This window comes from Trichomycterus rosablanca, chromosome 12, assembly GCF_030014385.1.
Source record: "Trichomycterus rosablanca isolate fTriRos1 chromosome 12, fTriRos1.hap1, whole genome shotgun sequence".
In the NCBI taxonomy this organism is placed as follows: domain Eukaryota; kingdom Metazoa; phylum Chordata; class Actinopteri; order Siluriformes; family Trichomycteridae; genus Trichomycterus; species Trichomycterus rosablanca.
The window spans coordinates 92166-111959 of record NC_085999.1 but is presented as its reverse complement, the minus strand read 5'-3'; the positions used below and the strand labels follow the sequence as shown (position 1 = coordinate 111959).

The following is a 19794-nucleotide window of genomic DNA, read 5'->3' as shown; positions in this document are numbered from 1 at the left end:
AGGGTTTTTTTTTTATCAGCTTATAGTTTATTGTATATTAATACATATTGCTCATTTTATAATTTATTTAGATTTTAATTTTTTTAAATGTATTTTTAAAAACAGAAAAACAGACTTTCAGGGATACAAATTCCAATAATCAATACATGTTTCCAACAAAGAGAAACAGCATGGATTTTATCTGATTTAAAGTTATCTAGGGTTAAACTACGTATAAAGGATTAGACTATATTTCCTTCAGATCAGAATCTGATCAGTAATTTAATGTTACAGTGATGAATATCGGATGGCTGAGCGGGCTGGACCGTTAGCACAGTAGAGCTTTGCGGTTTGAGCTTCCCGAGTTCGAATCTTGACTCTGCTGGTGTAGTGGTCAACCCCTCTGCTGGGGTTATGAAAATTTAAAGTGTGATTGTTTAAAAAGTGGAGTGCACTTTAATAGATACATAAAAAGACCTATTATCAATAATAGTACAGTAGATCATGTATTTATATGTGTGTAATATATACTGTAGTAATATATAAATTAAATTTAAAGGATAAACATGAACATGTATCAGGGTGAATGGCTTTTGACTTCTCCCAATATGTGATGAAGTGAGGGATTATGTGTATGCAAAGATGCTAACCTAAATATAATGTAGATCCAAATCAGGGCCGGCGCTAGGGTGGGGCTGGGGGGATTGCCCCCTCAGATTTTCTCACTGCCCCCACAAGCGCAATGCAAGCAAAGGCTATGTGTTGATTCTTTTTGAAGCTGTAACAGGGTGAATGGCTTGTGTCGTTAGCGTGTGAATTAGAAAGCTTTTTGTTATTATTTGTAGTATTGAGTTTGGGGCTGTGATTGGGCAGCTTGTTTGGGAGCTTAATTGGTGTTTCACCGCTCACAGGTTCGGTTCGGATTCTCAGCGCTGGAGCAACAACTACTGAAGGTAAAACTTCAACTTTCTTATATCTACATCTGCACATTTATTATGTATATTTTAATTATGACCTTTAATGATTACACTTGCTAATGAGAGTGTGTGTACTACTGCTAGCCACTAGCTAATTAGCCAGCAGAGTGCTTGCTGCCTGGTAAACCTTGTTAGCTAGCAGTGTAGCTAACGTTAGCTTGCCTGAGAACTGTTTCTGTTGCTCTGTAAGCTGATTTACTGGTTATGCCCTGTTTGGACACCTGTTATGCTGTGTGTTATACATACACTGATTTATGAGGTTTGTTGTCCCATTAATGGGTGTGATATAAATAAATATGTTGACAAGAACAAAGTATTGTTTCTAATAAGCTATATTCCCTAAATAAAATAATGAAGGAATGGGAGAGTAAACTGGCTGTTGGCTCTGGGCCAGCACAGTGCATGCTGCATTTGATGGACTAGGTGGTTTATCAGCATGGTTAACCTGACCAAGCTGATTGAGCTGGTCAGATTGGTTGGCTAGTTTTGTAAATTTGTTTGACCAATTTGTTCAATACATCAACATGACCAAGCTTGTCCACCAGCATGAGGAACCTGAACAAAATAAACAACCAGTATCAGCACACTGAAGGACAGGCATTCTTTTTTTTAGTGCAGGGTGTTTACTGCTTATCATAGACATTTGCACAGTAGTAGATCTGCATATTGTCTCTGTTTGACCAAAAAAAACACTCATATCTCCAGAACAGTAACTTTATAGCAAAAGGAAAAACATTCTTAACTTTTAATGGAAGTCATTGTAAAAAGATTTTATTTTATAAAGTCATTTTGGAACATTTCTATTGGTCCAGTCATCATAAAATTCTGATAGTGTTTCCCTCATGTTGAACATGACCACACTGATTGACCATGATCAGCAGATTCACATTATGGCAAAAAATGAAAACAATAAACAAAACAAATATGTATAATCAAGGTTTTTGGTTGACCGAGACAATGTACAAAGTGTGTTAATTGTCTTTTAAAGTCAATTTTTAAACATAATAAAACTCTGAGCATGTATTTAACAGTTGTTTTCTGTTTTTTCAAACCATGCTAACAGACCAATTGAAGTGAATGGAAAAAAGCACTCCGGAGGCCAGGCTGAAACGGAGGATCAATAAACTGAGGCAACATCACAATAAGTGCGAAGCTGATTACATGAAGAACTGTGCAAAACAGCTTTCAGCAAGAATGGAGGTAAACGTAGTTGATGCCTAAACTTTGGTAATAGTGTGGACCATTAATATTAGTACTAAAATCTAAAAAACTGGTTATACATGTGAATGAATTGATCACTGGGGTAATCTGCAGTTAAGGTAATCACTGTACTGTAAATGTAATTGTACATCAGTGTAGTGAAAGGAAAATAATGAAACGATGTACCGGCTGTAGGTACAGGCATCGATTACGCCGGCGCGTTGCCCCAGCCCTATACTAATATTGTGATTGAGAAAAATAATATTGATGGTAGCCAACATCCCAACTGTCTTTATGCTTTAAAATAAGCTGATTTTATACTTGTTGCTCTCTATGCCTAAACTTTACTGAAATTGGTAACTGGTAATAAAAATATATTTGTTCCAGGATTAATGAACAGTAAAATGGAACACATTAAAACAAAAACCAAAACAAGCCAAATAGAACTGTTAAAAAATTCAGTTACCTTGTGTTTTGCCTTTTTCTAGACCAGTGGGTGTTCAACAAATGTGATCAACAGTGACCAAGCACAATGTTCTGTGAGTAAAGACATCATGGATTTAGAAATAATGTCCACAAAACGAATGTTGGTAAGTGTACGCGTGTACTTTGACAAGGCATAATTACAGATGGACCGATCAGTGTTTTAGGGGCCAATAGTGATCACTGATAGTATTTCAGTACGATCAGTCACTCGCCAATACCGATTTAGAGCAGGGCTGTGGCAGGGCAGTGTTCCACATTAACCTTTTTTGGTAAACTTGGTTATGTATCATTGTGCAGGGCTTCAGTGATGTTCTGCGTCATCTCTCAAGATGAATTGCACTTTACTTTTTAAAATCAAGCACATTTAAAACACTGTGCAACTCTGAGCACCAGCTGAGAGAGTTTATGAATTCCAGTGCAGAACTGCACTGTGGAGCTCAGAGTGGAAAACTAAAGGCTTCACATAATTGAGTTTTTAGCATTGTGTTTCACAAGCACAATTGTACTTACTATACATGTGTATGCAATGTATTACAATTATAAGTTATTCTTAAACAGTGAGCTGCAGAGTTTGTTTACTTGTACATTGTATAAATGTAAATTGTCCTATTCAAACAACTTATGTTAAACCCCTGAATTTTGACCTTGCTCCCCAGGCAGAAGTAGTAGAGAGCAGTGCCAGTAAAGACAGTGTAGATGAACACTCTCAGCCATTGTGTGAAAATCAGTCAATGGCAAGTATTTCTTATTCTGTTTTATTTCTTTTGGCCCACTCAAACACCGTCTGAAAGTAAATGTAGCCATTGACCACACAAGTTGTTGAATCTACAGTTTCTAGAGTCCTGTTCTGTGGTCCCTTATGCACTAATTTACTGTAATAGGGTTTCTGTTCAGCTAAGCAGATACAAATTCAAAAGAAATATTGAACATCATGTTAATTTGTATGTGCTGGGAGCATTTAGTAAGTTGTCATGAATTCCTTGGTACCTAGAACAAGGTAAAATTTAGCAGTGCACAGTATTTATAATGCAGTAAAAAAGCTTTATTTTACTCTAATTGTGTTCTGCTGTTCCTTTTTTTAAGGAGAGAGAAGTCATACAATAATCTTCAGATGACGACAGAGATACTGTGATTTTAGACAGAGATTCACCAGCCAATGAAAATGTTCCAGATTTAAAGAGGACTGAGAGTGTATTTGTAAGTCTGATATGCTGTCGTCTGTAAAACTACAGTTTATACCAATCAGTTTTCTTTTGAAACATACAAAACGTAAACAGATCTCATTGATCAAACCATTTAAAACATGTTAAAACTACAGTTAACTCTGATCCACTACCTATTTCGGTGTCCTAAGAGTTTATGCCAATCAGACCTCCTTTAAAAATGTAAAAAAATACAGAACCAACCAAGCTTAATTATGAAACATGCTTATACACATTTTACACAAGTTACATTAACTCAGAAGTTAAAACACGTTAAAACCTATACAGCTAACACTGGTCAAACTTTATTTTCAACGACGTTCCATTCAGATTAATGAAACTATTCTGTGAATTGGGCTTGTGCGTGCCTCTGTAGTGCACATTTTGTCTTAATTTATTTATTTATTTGTAATAAACATTTTCAGGCTATCAAATGGGGCTCATTTTAGCCAGTTCCATTGGTAGTCTTAAATCAATTATCTTAATGTCATTAATTGTTTTAAAAAACCGACACATTAAAGCTGTCGTTAATGTTTTCTTTCTAGTTGCCAAAAGAATTACTCAGCTACACCTCTGATGCCTCAATCAGCAGTGCTGAAAACAGTGAAAGTGAGTATAACCCTGACACATCTGAGTCTAGTTCAGAAGAAAGTGAAACGATCCCTTCTCCTAAAAGGAGTAGAACTAAGACTTTATCCTCTACACCAGGGGTGTCGAACTCATTTTCATCGAGGGCCACATCAGCATTATATATATATATAATAATACATAAACTATAAATATGTAATAATATAAACCTGTAATATTAATGTTAAAAAACTTTTAATGTATAACACACTCACACACACACACACTCACACAAAATTTCACATACTTGTACATCTGCTCTACACACACAGAAATACACACACTGTCTTACACTACACACAAGTTACAATAATTTCTTTATAATCATGTATACAGTATATATATACAGTGTATCACAAAAGTGAGTACACCCCTCACATTTCTGCAAATATTTCATTATATCTTTTCATGGGACAACACTATAGACATGAAACTTGGATATAACTTAGAGTAGTCAGTGTACAGCTTGTACAGCAGTGTAGATTTACTGTCTTCTGAAAATAACTCAACACACAGCCATTAATGTCTAAATAGCTGGCAACATAAGTGAGTACACCCCACAGTGAACATGTCCAAATTGTGCCCAAATGTGTCGTTGTCCCTCCCTGGTGTCATGTGTCAAGGTCCCAGGTGTAAATGGGGAGCAGGGCTGGTAAATTTGGTGTTTTGGGTACAATTCTCTCATACTGGCCACTGGATATTCAACATGGCACCTCATGGTAAAGAACTCTCTGAGGATGTGAGAAATAGAATTGTTGCTCTCCACAAAGATGGCCTGGGCTATAAGAAGGTTGCTAACACCCTGAAACTGAGCTACAACATGGTGGCCAAGGTCATACAGCGGTTTTCCAGGACAGGTTCCACTCGGAACAGGCTTCGCCAGGGTCGACCAAAGAAGTTGAGTCCACGTGTTCGGCGTCATATCCAGAGGTTGGCTTTAAAAAATAGACACGAGTGCTGCCAGCATCGCTGCAGAGGTTGAAGACGTGGGAGGTCAGCCTGTCGGTGCTCAGACCATACGCCGCACACTGCATCGACTCGGTCTGCATGGTCGTCATCCCAGAAGGAAGCTGACGCACAAGAAAGCCAGCAAACAGTTTGCTGAAAACAAGCAGTCCAAGAACATGGATTACTGGAATGCCCTGTGGTCTGACGAGACCAAGATAAACTTGTTTGGCTCAGATGGTGTCCAGCATGTGTGGCGGCGCCCTGGTGAGAAGTACCAAGACAACTGTATCTTGCCTACAGTCAAGCATGGTGGTGGTAGCATCATGGTCTTGGGCTGCATGAGTGCTGCTGTCACTGGGGAGCTGCAGTTCATTGAGGGAAACATGAATTCCAACATGTACTGTGACATTCTGAAACAGAGCATGATCCCCTCCCTTCGAAAACTGGGCCTCATGGCAGTTTTCCAACAGGATAACGACCCCAAACACAACCTCCAAGATGACAACTGCCTTGCTGACGAAGCTGAAGGTAAAGGTGATGGACTAAACCCAATCGAGCACCTGTGGCGCATCCTCAAGTGGAAGGTGGAGGAGTTCAAGGTGTCTAACATCCACCAGCTCCGTGATGTCATCATGGAGGAGTGGAAGAGGATTCCAGTAGCAACCTGTGCAGCTCTGGTGAATTCCATGCCCAGGAGGGTTAAGGCAGTGCTGGATAATAATGGTGGTCACACAAAATATTGACACTTTGGGCACAATTTGGACATGTTCACTGTGGGGTGTACTCACTTATGTTGCAGCTATTTAGACATTAATGGCTGTGTGTTGAGTTATTTTCAGAAGACAGTAAATCTACACTGCTATACAAGCTGTACACTGACTACTCTAAGTTACATCCAAGTTTTATTTCTATAGTGTTGTCCCATGAAAAGATATAATAAAATATTTGCAGAAATGTGAGGGGTGTACTCACTTTTGTGATACACTGTATATACAGGGGTTGGACAAAATAACTGAAACACCTGGTTTTAGACCACAATAATTTATTAGTATGGTGTAGGGCCTCCTTTTGCGGCCAATACAGCGTCAATTGGTCTTGGAAATGACATATACAAGTCCTGCACAGTGGTCAGAGGGATTTTAAGCCATTCTTCTTGCAGGATAGTGGCCAGGTCACTACGTGATGCTGGTGGAGGAAAACGTTTCCTGACTCGCTTCTCCAAAACACCCCAAAGTGGCTCAATAATATTTAGATCTGGTGACTGTGCAGGCCATGGGAGATGTTCAACTTCACTTTCATGTTCATCAAACCAATCTTTCACCAGTCTTGCTGTGTGTATTGGTGCATTGTCATCCTGATACACGGCACCGCCATTGGATGCACATGGTCCTCCAGAATGGTTCGGTAGTCCTTGGCAGTGACGCGCCCATCTAGCACAAGTATCGGGCCGAGGGAATGCCATGATATGGCAGCCCAAACCATCACTGATCCACCCCCATGCTTCACTCTGGGCATGCAACAGTCTGGGTGCTACGCTTCTTTGGGGCTTCTCCACACCGTAACTCTCCCGGATGTGGGGAAAACAGTAAAGGTGGACTCATCAGAGAACAATACATATTTCACATTGTCCACAGCCCAAGATTTGCGCTCCTTGCACCATTGAAACCGACGTTTGGCATCGGCACGAGTGACCAAAGGTTTGGCTATAGCAGCCCGGCCGTGTATATTGACCCTGTGGAGCTCCCGACGGACAGTTCTGGTGGAAACAGGAGAGTCGAGGTGCACATTTAATTCTGCCGTGATTTGGGCAGCCGTGGTTTTATGTTTTTTGGATACAATCCGGGTTAGCACCCGAACATCCCTTTCAGACAGCTTCCTCTTGCGTCCACAGTTAATCCTGTTGGATGTGGTTTGTCCTTCTTGGTGGTATGCTGACATTACCCTGGATACCGTGGCTCTTGATACATCACAAAGACTTGCTGTCTTGGTCACAGATGCGCCAGCAAGACGTGCACCAACAATTTGTCCTCTTTTGAACTCTGGTATGTCACCCATAATGTTGTGTGCATTGCAATATTTTGAGCAAAACTGTGCTCTTACCCTGCTAATTGAACCTTCACACTCTGCTCTTACTGGTGCAATGTGCAATTAATGAAGATTACCACCGGAAGTGACGTCTTCTGGTGGTACAGGTGTTACCTGTACAGGTGTTTCAGTTATTTTGTCCAGCCTCTGTATATATGTATGTATGTGTGTGTGTGTGTGTGTATTTGTGTGTGTGTGTGTGTGTGTGTGTGTGTGTGTGTATAGCTGTAACAATGAGAGACTCCTCAGCGGTCAGCAGCAGTGATCACGATGAGTTCGACAGCAGCGACATGCACCACGTTTTGGAGAAAAGGTCAGAGTTCACACACACTCAAACTCAAAAGAAGCTTTACTGGCATGACAAACACACACACACACACACACACACACACACACACACACACACACAGCCACTAACCCTAACCCTTCTGGACTTATTTTAGTTTCAGACGATGTAGAATGTTCTAAAATGTGATTTTATTCCTCAGGAATTAAAAAATACTAGACAAGCCGTAGCCTAGTGGTTAGGGTACTGGACTAGTAATCAGGTCGCTGGTTCAAGCCCCACCACTGCCAGGTTGCTGCTGTTGGGCCCTTGAGCAAGGCCCTTAACCCTCAATTGCTCAGATTGTATACTGTAACTGTACTGTAAGTCACTTTGAATAAAGGTGTCTGCTAAATGCTGAAAATGTAAATGTAAAGTGTTGAGCTACACTTCCTGTCATGAGAGGAAGTAGATGAAGGTAATCCAGACATTATCATGGTGAAGGTCTTGGAACCGGAACAGATTTTTTTTACATGACTGTCACTTAAAGCATCTTTCTAACAAAATGTCTTCTTAAGATCATTGTAAGTACATGGAACAGTGGTCTCTTGTCTGTGTTTGAAAGAAAACACAAACTGCCACCTTATGCTAAGAAGAAATTTTGCACCTTGTCATATAAAAACACTGAGTTTATTTTGACTGTGTGGGGTTAGGGTTGGGGTTGGGGTTAGGGTTAGGGTTAGGGTGTTGTTGAATTGAGTAGACTCAGATTTTATGTGTTTTAGTATTTTGACGCTTCACTTTATTCCTTTACTGCTTCAGCCCTGAATCATCACGTGTGTTTTTGTGCTCCTGGGATTAACACAACCCTCCCTTCAGAAGCGCTTTAAAAAATGACTCCACAGGGGAACAGTGAGTGCGTTTAAAACACTAGCATAAGCGTCTCACGTGTCCCAATGACAGATTTAATTACCCAAAGAACAAAGAAGAAATAAATCTAAACGGACTGAACTGCTGCTCACTGGATATCTCAGGGGTTCCAGTGACCACGGCACCACTCACTGTCCCTCACAATTTCTTCTCATTCTGATATTTGATGTGTTCATTAGTTAAAGCGATGTGTGTGTGTGTGTGTGTGTGTGTGTGTTAGACTTCAGCGTACCTGCAGCACCCTCTGGCCGATCTCGCTTGTTACAGTGGGCTTGTGTGGTCATCTCAACCATTTTACTAATCTCACTCATCATCTCCATGTCCCTAACCAGTGAGTAAAACACACACACACACACACACACACACACACACACACACACACACACACACACACACACACACACAATTTCAGCCCCAGTCTGCACAGCTAAATGAACCAACATGTCAATAATAAGCAGGTGGAACAGACCAAGAGAATCCTCGTTTGAAGACCCCACCCACATAGTTCAGTCATCCCACCCTAGCAGATACGGTGGCCAATTAATGTCTGCTGAAGGCACTGCCAATTATGCCCGCTAGATGGTGCCCAGCCAACCGGTGGCAACGCTGAGTTTTGAACTGAGGAGTTCAGAATCTCGGCGCTGGTGTGCTAGTGGAATATCCTGCTGCTCCACCTGGGCACCATATTTTAATTCTTTATTTTATCATTTAACTTCTGATACATGGTTTCTGTGTGTGTGTGTGTGTGTGTGTGTGTGTGTGTGTGTGTGTGTGTGTGTGTGTGTGTGTGTGTGTGTGTGTAGAGTCGCGGGTGGACAGCAGGTTCTCTGATCATACACCCTATAGCAGGGGTATTCAACTAAAATTTGAAGAGGTCCAGTTAGAGAAAATTTCTTGAAGCAAAGGTCCGGAATGTTTAACTATATATACAGTGTATATGTACGTACCTAAGATTGTGTCATGGTAGTTGTTTAGTGACTGAACAGAACAGGATAATACAAATGTGTTTTAAGATAGAATATTTTTTATATATACGACTGTCTTGGATGTGCTAAGAATAACAAGGAGCAGACTGTCTCTAATTCAAGGTTAAGTGGAGCCTGTTGTTGGTCAAAATGTAAGAGAATTCAGGCCTAACTGATCATAGAGTAAATTTGATTGTTCATAAAGGATATTAAAGAATCACAAAATTATAAACATGAAATATAAAATGTATTGTAACAGTAGGTGTAGCTCATCAAATGGCTAATGAATGTGCTTTTCTGTGTCTGTGTGTGTGTGTGTGTGTGTGTGTGTGTGTGTGTGTGTGTGTGTGTGTTAGGGTCGGTGTTTGTTTGCCAGTGGGAGTCCGTTTGCTGCTGTAACTCTGGATGATGGCAGGATGGTGATTCTGGGACAGGGGAACAATGCTTACATATTCCCAGGTGTGGATTTGTGTTTCCAATAATTTGGAAAAATGAATGAGTTGTGGTTTTGGCCCATGAATTCTCTGAGTGTTATTTGGGGTATCTCTGATCTTGGGTCCTGCCAGTGTTTAGAAGCTGTACAAGTAATTACTGAATTTATTTACATCCAGAGGACAAACTTCATCCACAAAAACAATAATAATGATTATCATCTTTATTTAGTGTAAATATATTTTTATTTTGTACTCTTTCACTGTACAGTCTATTATGTTTTTTACCTCGACTAATAGAAATGTGTGTGTGTGTTAGGTGTGGCTCTGGCAGTAATTCTGAGTGGTGTTAGACACATCAGTGATACGGTGTTCCTCGAGGCTGCTAAGGTAAACATTGTTTGTGTGTGTGTTTGTGTGTGTGTGTGTGTGTGTGTGTGTGTGTGTGTGTGTGTGTGTGTGTGTGTGTGCGTGCACATGCATGTGTTAGGCAACACTCATGCTGCCCATGTTATTAGGATTATTTGCTTATTAATGTAAGTATTAAACCATGTAGCAGCAGCAGCAGCCACCTATAAACTTATAAAGACTCAGATTAAGATCTTTATGTTTACTTTAAACAGCAGAATAGAAAAATGTATAGCTTTCTTGTTGTGTAATAATTTAGGTTGTATTTCTTGATGCAACGGTGGACTGTATTAAGTGATAATGGTTTTCTAAGGTACTTGTTAGTGTATGTGGCTAAATTTATCACAGTATCATGATGGTTTTTAATATGATGCTGATGGTTATAAGGTCACTCACCTTTCTCTCTCTCTCTCTCTCTCTCTCTCTCTCTCTCTCTCTCTCTCTCTCTCTCAAGATTCAAGATTCAAGATTCAAAGTAGCTTTATTGGCATGAATGTAAAAAAAAAAAAAATACAATATTGCCAAAGCATTACAACGATAATAACAGAATTACAAAAGAAGCAATATATGACAATAAAACAATAAATAATAAAAGTGAGTACAGATAAAATAAAAATAAACAATAAAAGTATTTTAGCAAATTTACAGGAAGATATACAGACAGTATATACCTGTACTTTACACAAATGTATATATACACACAGAACTGTTACCCACTGTCTCTCAGGCGGTGTAGCGCTGACACATACTGTGTGGCGAGCGGGGCAGTGTGCCCTCCTCCCAGAATTTTTTGTAATTTTTCCAATTCTGTGAGTGTTTGGTAATTTGGGATTTGTTGTTTAAATCTTTCGGTGAAGTTTTCTCGTGTTGTTTTGAATTTTTGGCAGTGAAGAAGGAAGTGCATCTCTGTCTCCACCTCTCCACTCTCACAGTGAACACACAGTCTCTCCTCTCTGGGCAGCCAGGACTTTTTGTATCTGCCCGTCTCGATGGCCAGACTGTGGTTACTGAGTCGGTACTTGGTCAGGATCTGTCGCTGCTGTGGATCTCTGACTGCTGTGAGATACGGTTCTAGTTTGTACTCACTTTTTACTTCCCGAAAGCATTCTAGTCTGCTGTGAGACTGGATTTGGTTCTCCCAGTGTTCTAGATATATGTTCTTACTATTTGCTATGAGCTGTTGGACAGTGCTGTTATCTGTGGTGAGGCCTGTTTTGGGGTCAGAGAGTCTCAGGGCCAGCTGGCTGAGGTCACTCTTTTCAGGGGTCAGTTCCTGGCACTGAAGTGCTTTAAACTGTAGTGACTCTTTGGGACTTGACTTTAGGTGTATCCAGAAATTTAGAGATCTTTTTTCTATGTTTATAATTAGAGGAAATCGGCCTAATTCTGCCCTGCAGGCGATGGTTGGTGTTTTTTTCTGGACTTTTAAAATCATTCTACAGAATTCAGCGTGCAGGGTTTCTGTTGGATGTTTGTCCCATTTAATATAACTGTGAAAATTGAGTGGACCCCATACTTCACTTCCGTACAGTGCAATGGGCTGGATCACGCTATCAAATAATTTACTCCAAATTGAGGTGGGAATGATAATGTTGTAGAATCTTTTCCTGATTGTGTACAGGGCTCTACGAGCTTTTTCTTTTAGTGCATTCACTGCCATGCTGAAACTCCCAGATGCAGTAATGATGAGACCAAGGTAGGTGTACTGCATTGTGTGCTCCAGGGCAGTGTTGCCCAGGGTAAACAAGTGCCTGTGTTCCTGACATCTAGGTTTTTTTTGGAAGATCATAATGTTTGTTTTTTTTAGATTTACTGATAGGGCCCAGTTCTGGCAGTACTGCTCCAGCAGGTCCAGGTGCTGCTGTAGCCCCTGTGCGCTGGGGGACAGCAGCACCAGGTCGTCTGCATAGAGCAGGAATTTTACTTCCCCATCCTGCAGAGTGAGTCCGGGGGCTGCAGACTGTTCCAGCTGCACCGCTAATTCATTTATATAGATATTAAACAGTGTTGGACTCAGACTGCAGCCCTGTTTCACTCCTCTTTTCTGAGTGAAAAATTCTGTATGTTTGTCGCCAATTCTTACAGCACATTTGTTACTCGAATACAAGATTTTTCCATTTTTGGATTGATGTACATGTTTGTTAATCAGGGTGTGGAGAGTGTAGATATGGTCAGTGGTTCTGTGGTTTGGTAGGAAGCCGATTTGATTTTTGTTCAGGACATTGTGTTCATTAAGGAAAGAGAGAATTCTGTTGTTTAAGATGCTATTAAACACTTTCCCCAGATTACTGCTCACACAGATGCCTCTGAAATTGTTAGGGTCCAATTTGTTTCCACTCTTATGGATTGGGGTAATAAGTCCTTGGCACCAGATGTCAGGAAAACATCCTGAGCTCAGGACCAAGTTAAATAGTTTGAGCACTGCCCTCTGCAGCTCAGGAGTGCTGCTTTTAAGCATTTCTGTTCTGATGCTGTCCGGGCCACTGGCTTTTTTAGATTTTAAAGATTTAAGTTGTTGAGCCAATTCTTCTTGTGTTATAGGATAATCAAGGGGATTTTGATTGTCTTTTATGGAACTTTCTAGTAGATGTAATTTACGTTTGATCACTTCATAGTTGGTATTTAGACAATTTGGGGGGTTTTCTTGGTAAAGATGTTCAAAATGTGTTTTCCAAATTTCTCCATTTTCTATAGGTAGGTCCTGTGTTTTGGTTGTGCCTAAACTATTCCACATTTCCCAGAACTGATTTTGTTGAATTGAGTCTTCAATTTCTCTGAGTGTTTTGTTTGTATGGTTTATTTTTTTCACTTGAACTGATTTTTTATATTGCTTTAGGCATTCACAATATTTCCTTCTCAGATCTGGATCATCTGGCTGTCTGTGTTTTGGGTTTGATAGTTTTCTTAATTCCTTTCGGAGAGTTCTGCATTCTTGGTCAAACCATTTCTCGTTCTCCAATTGTTTTGTTTTCCTTTTTTTCCTTTGGAGGTCGGCCATATTTGCTGCTTTTTGGAAAATACTGATGATTTCTTTGACAGCGCGATTAACATTGCTTTTGTTTTTTTCAAAGGTGGTGTTATTAATCAATTTTCAATTATCAATTTTGTTAGATATAACAAATGAATTTAGTACATGTGTGAAGTTTTCGTGGCTGTCCAGGGCCCATCTGAAGGTCCTGTGAAGCGGGTACATTTTACTGGGCTCTGCTGTTGTCTGATTTGGTTGGTTTGACATTTTAAGATATACATTAATTTGGTTATGGTCTGATAGGGGAGATTGCTGCCTGACAGTGAATGCATTAATAGTGCTGGGTTCCAAGTCAGTGATTGCATAATCAACTTTACTAGCTCCCAGATTTGAACAATATGTGAATCTCCCCATGGAGTCCCCTCTGGTCCTGCCATTAAGTATGTACAGGCCTAAGGCTCGGCAGAGATGCACTAACTCTTTACCAACTGTGTTTACAATGCTGTCGAGGTTGTTTCTATTTTTGAGGTTAGGTGTGGGGTACGGGAGGCCTTGGCCAAACACATGTTTGTTGCCCTGTGGATCTATATAATCAGGCTCAGTTCCTGTTCGAGCATTAAAATCTCCACATAACAGTACATTACTCTGGGCCTGAAAGTGAGTAATTTCTGTTTGGAGGTTGTTTAGGTACTCCTCATCGTAATATGGGGATTCTATTGGAGGAGTGTAGACAGCACAAAGGTATATGTTTGTTGCCGACAGGCCAATATTTTTATGGAGTTTCAGCCAACAATGTGATTTCCCTAATTTTACCATTGAGATGTGGTTGGCTAGGCCTGTTCTATACCACACTAAAATTCCTCCAGAATCTCGTCCACGGTGGACTGTGTTTAATTTGAGTGAGGGTATCATAATCTCACAGTATCCTGAGGGACAGTGGGTAGGAGTGTCTTTACGGCACCATGTTTCTGTTAAAATAAGGATGTCTACATCCTCAATGTTCTTTAGAAAGTCAGGATCTCTACTTTTCCCTCCGAAGATTGAAGAGTGGAGACCCTGAATGTTCCAGCAACTAATGTGGAATGAGCGCATTAAATATGTGACTTATCAAAGAAAAATCTAGATCAGCTTGTCTAGTGGGACAAAACAGAGGAAATATCTAAATTGTTATAGTGCAAACATGATTGTATATTTGGGCTTACTTTGTAAGAAGTCTATTACACAGGTTGTAGAGCATCTCTCTTATCTCTCCTAGTTCCGTTGTAGTAGAAGGCAAAGCTCTAGCTGGGGGAGGAGAAGGCTGTGTCACTGCTGCAGCGTAGCTCTTTGGCCTTTTTTGTGCAGGAGTCTTCTTCTTAGTGGATTCTCTTTCCATTTCTTTCCCGGTGGTGTGGTGTGGTACAGCAGGTAATGTTGTGGCTGTGGGGAGCTTCACAGGTGTAGGGGAGATTGTAGTAGCCCGGGGGGCTGGTGGGACTTGAGGTCTGCTATGCCTTCTAGGTGACAAATGTTCATACCTTGGTGCGTACAGTGCTGGTGGTCTGGGGATTCCTGGTCTTGTTGATGCGGTGTTGCGGCCCAAGGTGACATCTTTAAGGGTCTTTGCAAAGATCCGTACACTGTCCTTGTGTAGATGGAGTCCGTCGTACATGTCATGTAGGGTGATGGTGGGATGATTTGCCAGATATACATTTGGTAGAGCAGTACATCTTCTGTTGATTTCAGAATTGAGGCTATAGATGATGTGTGGGGGTGTGTCCGATCGTGGTAGCAGGGTGGAGATGACAATGTGGCTCTCTGGGAACTCCTTGCTTGCTCGCATGGCCATTCTTCGAACTGCCTCAGCGGTGTTACTATGCAGTGTATGGAGGTCATTGGTGCCTGTATGGATGATGATGTGCTGCGGTTTGCCAAGGGTTTCTTTGTTCAGGAGCCGGTGTGCCTGGTCAGTGGTGCTACATCGCTTTGCTGTCACTTGGTGTCCAGGGAAAAGCTTCTGGGGATCCAGAAATTTTCCATTTGAGTCCATTAACATCACTACATGTGGCCTCTGTTCTGTTGTGTTGGTTGTGATGGTCTCAGGGGTAGGTGGGGACTCTGCTGCTGGAGGTGTCTGACTGTCATTTTCCGTTGTTGTATTTTTTATATATGATAAATTAGAGGGGGTAAGTACTTCAGTATGTTCACCAGTCATGTCTGGGGTGGCACTGTGTGCATTTGTGTGATTCTTATTTGTTTGTATGTCGGTGGGTGTGCTACTGGAGGTTAAGGCATAATGTTTGAGTTGTTGGAGCTTTTCTGACAGATCTTGTATCTGCCTTGTCAGGGTCCTTTCTTTTATCAACTCATTGTCTTTAAGTTTTGCCAACTGTACCCGTAGACTGAGGTTCTCCTGTTGAAGCTCTTTCAGGCTTTCTCTAAATTCTGTCATGCAGGTCTGGTTTTCTCTCTTTAGCTGTTGGAACTCCTCTCTCAGCTGCTGAATTGGGTTGCTGGTGGCCTTGTCTGAAAGTCTGGCCTGTGTAGATTCCTTAAACTCAAAAAAGTCCAGTTCAAGCAAAGCGAGGTTTTCTCTCAGCTGTCTTTCTGAGGGGGAGGGGGGTGGGGTTGAGGTGGAAAGTGTTAATGGTGTATCTTGGCTGTCCTCCTCACAGTCTGCGTTGTTCACAGTAGCACCTACACCCTCTATTTCTGCTTCAGACTTTAGCTGGGAAAAGATCTCCTCAAAAGAGCCCAGGCTGAGTTCGTTTCCTTGGATTAACACTGTGCCTTTGGTGTAGTAGGTTATTGTGAGTACAGGATTGTCAGTGTCCAAATTTCCATCTTCACACACAGTGATTCTTCCCCCTCTGCCAATGCCTTCCTTGACATTAAACTGGTAGTGTTTACAGATTGCAGATTTCCATGCAGACAGAGCAGCAGTGTAGAAGATCAAGTTGTTTTTTATCTTCTTGCCATTCAGGTGGATGAAGTCTGCATACAAGGTGTCAGGGTTTTCTGCTAGAACTTGTTCCTTGTGTTTCTTTTTTGCCTGGGCACTCTTACACTTAGCAGGGTACTCCAGCTCTCTGCTCTGGGTAGGCCTGGTTGCCATGGTGACAGACGTTTTTGTGTATTCCAGCTGCTGCAGGCTCAAGTGGGGAGGACTTCTGGAGCCTCAGGTAGATCAAGGTGTTAACTACTAGCTAGTCAAGCTAGGGATTCTTATGTTTGAGATAGTTTTAAAGTTTAAGATTTTTAAACAGATTTTAAGCAGGTTCTTCAACTATGCAGCATACCTTGCTTTAGTATATCTTGTCCTTATGTGTCAAACGTTTTCTTGTTCTCTCCTTGACGTTTTCTCCTTGTTCATCTGTCCTGCTGTTGTCCACTGGAGTCCAGACTCCGCATTCAGTTTGTCCTCTTTGTTGAAACTTTGGTTATATTTTTGATGTTTTTGGTGGATTAGGTCAAAAAAATAAATAAAAATTAGAAGAGAAAGTTGTTTGTAGTCTTATATCCATTTTTTAAAGTTTTCTTCCTCTGTTTGATATTTCAGGAGCTCATGTTATCATGTTATCTCTCTCTCTCTCTCTCTCTCTCTCTCTCTCTCTCTCTCTCTCTCTCTCTCTCTCTCTCTCACTGTTTGTATATGTGTGTGTGTATCAGATCTTAGCAGAGCAGTTGACGGATGAGGAACTGAATCAGAATCAGGGTCATCTCTATCCTCCTCTTTCCAACATTAGGGAGGTTTCTTTACAGATGGCTGTGAGGATAAGATTTGTGTTTATACATACACACAATGTGAGTAAAATTATGTTGACATCCCTTCTAATTATTGAGTTCAGGTGTTTAGGTCACACCCATTGCTTCCAAGTTTTTTGCAACAGTTTGGTAAAGTTTGTACATCATACAGATACATGCTGTGGAAATGTAATTAAACACATTGTTATCAGTGCTGTGAGTGGAACTAGCGCTCCAACCAAAAATATAAAGTGTCTAGTGATCAGAAAGTGTCTACTGATTGACTAAAGAAAGATAAATACACCTTGTGTTCCTAACTGTCCACCCACAATCAGTGCTAACAGGGTATGTGTTCCCAAAAAAAAAAAAAGTGTGTGTGTTTGTTTAGGTGGTGGAGTTTCTGTACAGTAAAGGAATGGCATTTCGGTACCCAGAGCCACTGGATAAGGAGGCGTATGTGAGATCCATTGTGTGGAACACGGAGTACGATTCCTTCCTCCCAGACATCTACGAACGGGCTGGAGTGTCCCATAGTCCTATAGTGGAGTAATCATACACCCTATAGCATACACCTGAAACAGTCACACCCTTCATTTACAGCTGTGTAATGTTTAACTATCACACATCCCCATGGGGAGTGATTCCTAAACTCCTTCTGCTAATGTAAATGTACAGTGTTGCTATTAATAAAACACTCCACGTGTGTGTGTGTGTGTGTGTGTGTGTGTGTGTGTGTGTGTGTGTGTGTGTGTGTGTGTGTGTGTGTGTGTGTGTGTGTGTGTGTGTGTGTTGTATCAGCTAATACATTTAGTGCTTTGTGTTTCTATGTGTGTTGGTGTGTATTTGGGTTTATTTCACTGCAGTATTCATTATAATAAAATGTGGGGGTGGGCGGGTGTAGTTGGGGCAGTGAGAAAATCTCTAAGAAAGTGTAACTTTAGTTTCACCTTAAGCTGGATTTTAACATAGGGCCTAGAACCTGAGAGAACTACATGTGCTGCACTCAGCCCACTGTGCTACTCAAACAACGACGTGTTAGATCTGTTGTAACGCTGATATAACCTGTGCACACAATAAGCCTAAAAGTGAAAACTACTTAAAATAAAAAGAAAATGCTTTGTAATTCCCACAGTAACGTCAGAAGCCATTCACTCTGTTACAGGTTGAAAAATAGTGAAGAAATAGCCTTTGCTTGATTTGAATTTGAATTTGACCCAACAAAGCATGTGTTTGTACCATTTCCATTCTGTCCCAAATGTTTGTGATGTAGAGTTTTATATTTGTATTTGTCTTTCTATTGTTATTTTAAAAATATGCAATTTGCACAGTAAGGTTAGTAATTAGTATAGTTTTGCTTTGTGTTTTCATGTACTCCCATGTAGTGTTTTTAATGTAGAAGTACATTTTCACCAGCTGTAGAAAAGGGCAATGAAACAAGTTTACTTTTAAATACCATGATTATTAGCTCAGGTGGATATTCCAGAAAGCGGGTTTAACAAACTTCAAACTTCAACCTGAACTGCGAGTTGACTTATCTCACCATGTCATAGCCAGAGTTTTCGGATCCACAAAAGCGGATCAGGGTTCGATTACTCAAGTCTGAGTAGATTGAACCCAGCAGAAGCGCGTTCACGGTTAACTATAAACAGGCATTATCAATGGAGTTGCGATATATTGATTCACCATGGATGTGAATGAAAGAAAAAGTAGTCCGTCATATTTGACACCAATAGAAGTGTTATTTTTAATGTTTGCGTGTGCAGATCCTGAAAATGTTTTAGACGTGAAAGTAATACAGCAGCGGAAAAGGAGCTCGCAAATGGCAAAAACAGTTAATGAGTTTAAATGAATAAAAACAACGTAACCATAATTAAACATTTAGCAGAAGGATAGGGTAAAATTGTTTAATATGTCAGTTGTAATATTTGTCTCGATTTTAAACGTTTTTTTTTTCATTTACTCAATCTAGGTGGAATCAGATGCACATTGCAGCAGATAAAAATGAAACACAAAAACTGTATATGTTCAAGGCATATTTATTACATGTAGATCATTAGTCTGTAGTGCATAAACTGTGTAATATTAAGAACTGCATTGGTGCAGTCTGAACCCTTTTTATTGGCATCTCTCCAGTGATTGGTGGAGTGGTTTTGAGCCTCCTGCAATTGTTAGTGATGTAAATGTTCCTATAGATCCTAATAAATATAAATAATGTTCTTTAATAAAAAAAATAAAATAAAAAAAAACACACTGTTGAAGGACGATAAAGAAACCATCTCCGCTGCCTCAGAGTGGGATGATACTGGGAGGCCTACAGAGGTACAGTATATGTTGAACATAGAGCATGGCTTTTCATTTGATCTACCATGATAATGTGTGTGACTGTCCTCTAACAGAATGTGATGGGTAGTTCCGAATGAAATGAGGGACCATCCACCTCCAAAGCTCAACTTAGAACAGTAAAAATGTCTTACCAAATATGTGAAATATTTCGAAGACATTAAGCTATGTTTGATCATAACATGCTATTTTTGTGTCTTTCTTTGAAGTTGTGTGTAAATAAAATGTATTATACAAGGTCCATGTGGAGAAACAAAGTG

At 40.4% G+C, this 19794-nt stretch overlaps 1 protein-coding gene and 1 long non-coding RNA gene across 4 annotated transcripts; both read left to right on the top strand.

Annotated features, from left to right (window-relative positions):
• Nucleotides 1–879: 879 nt before the first annotated feature.
• LOC134323951 (uncharacterized) lies at nt 880–3372 on the top strand. Its single transcript, XR_010014129.1, has 4 exons — nt 880–932; nt 2020–2156; nt 2645–2695; nt 3299–3372. It is a non-coding gene; the product is annotated as an uncharacterized LOC134323951 (long non-coding RNA).
• Nucleotides 3373–3753: 381 nt separating this feature from the next.
• LOC134323950 (NAD-dependent malic enzyme, mitochondrial-like) lies at nt 3754–17899 on the top strand. Of its 3 annotated transcripts, XR_010014128.1 has the most exons (9): nt 3754–3839; nt 4390–4453; nt 7730–7817; nt 8920–9030; nt 9503–9604; nt 10021–10123; nt 10415–10485; nt 17120–17254; nt 17583–17899. XR_010014128.1 is itself a non-coding variant. In XM_063005571.1 (7 exons), exons 4-7 carry the CDS (start codon nt 10081–10083, stop codon nt 17742–17744), a joined length of 411 nt encoding a protein of 136 aa, XP_062861641.1. In that variant the 5' UTR covers nt 4390–4453; nt 7730–7817; nt 8920–9030; nt 10021–10080; the 3' UTR covers nt 17745–17899. The 3 variants fall into 3 exon arrangements, 2 of the variants coding, with proteins under 2 accessions (XP_062861641.1, XP_062861640.1); XM_063005571.1 differs by lacking the exons at nt 3754–3839; nt 9503–9604; XM_063005570.1 differs by lacking the exons at nt 3754–3839; nt 4390–4453; nt 7730–7817; nt 8920–9030; nt 9503–9604 and adding an exon at nt 9747–9816.
• The last annotated feature ends 1895 nt before the right edge of the window (nt 17900–19794 follow it).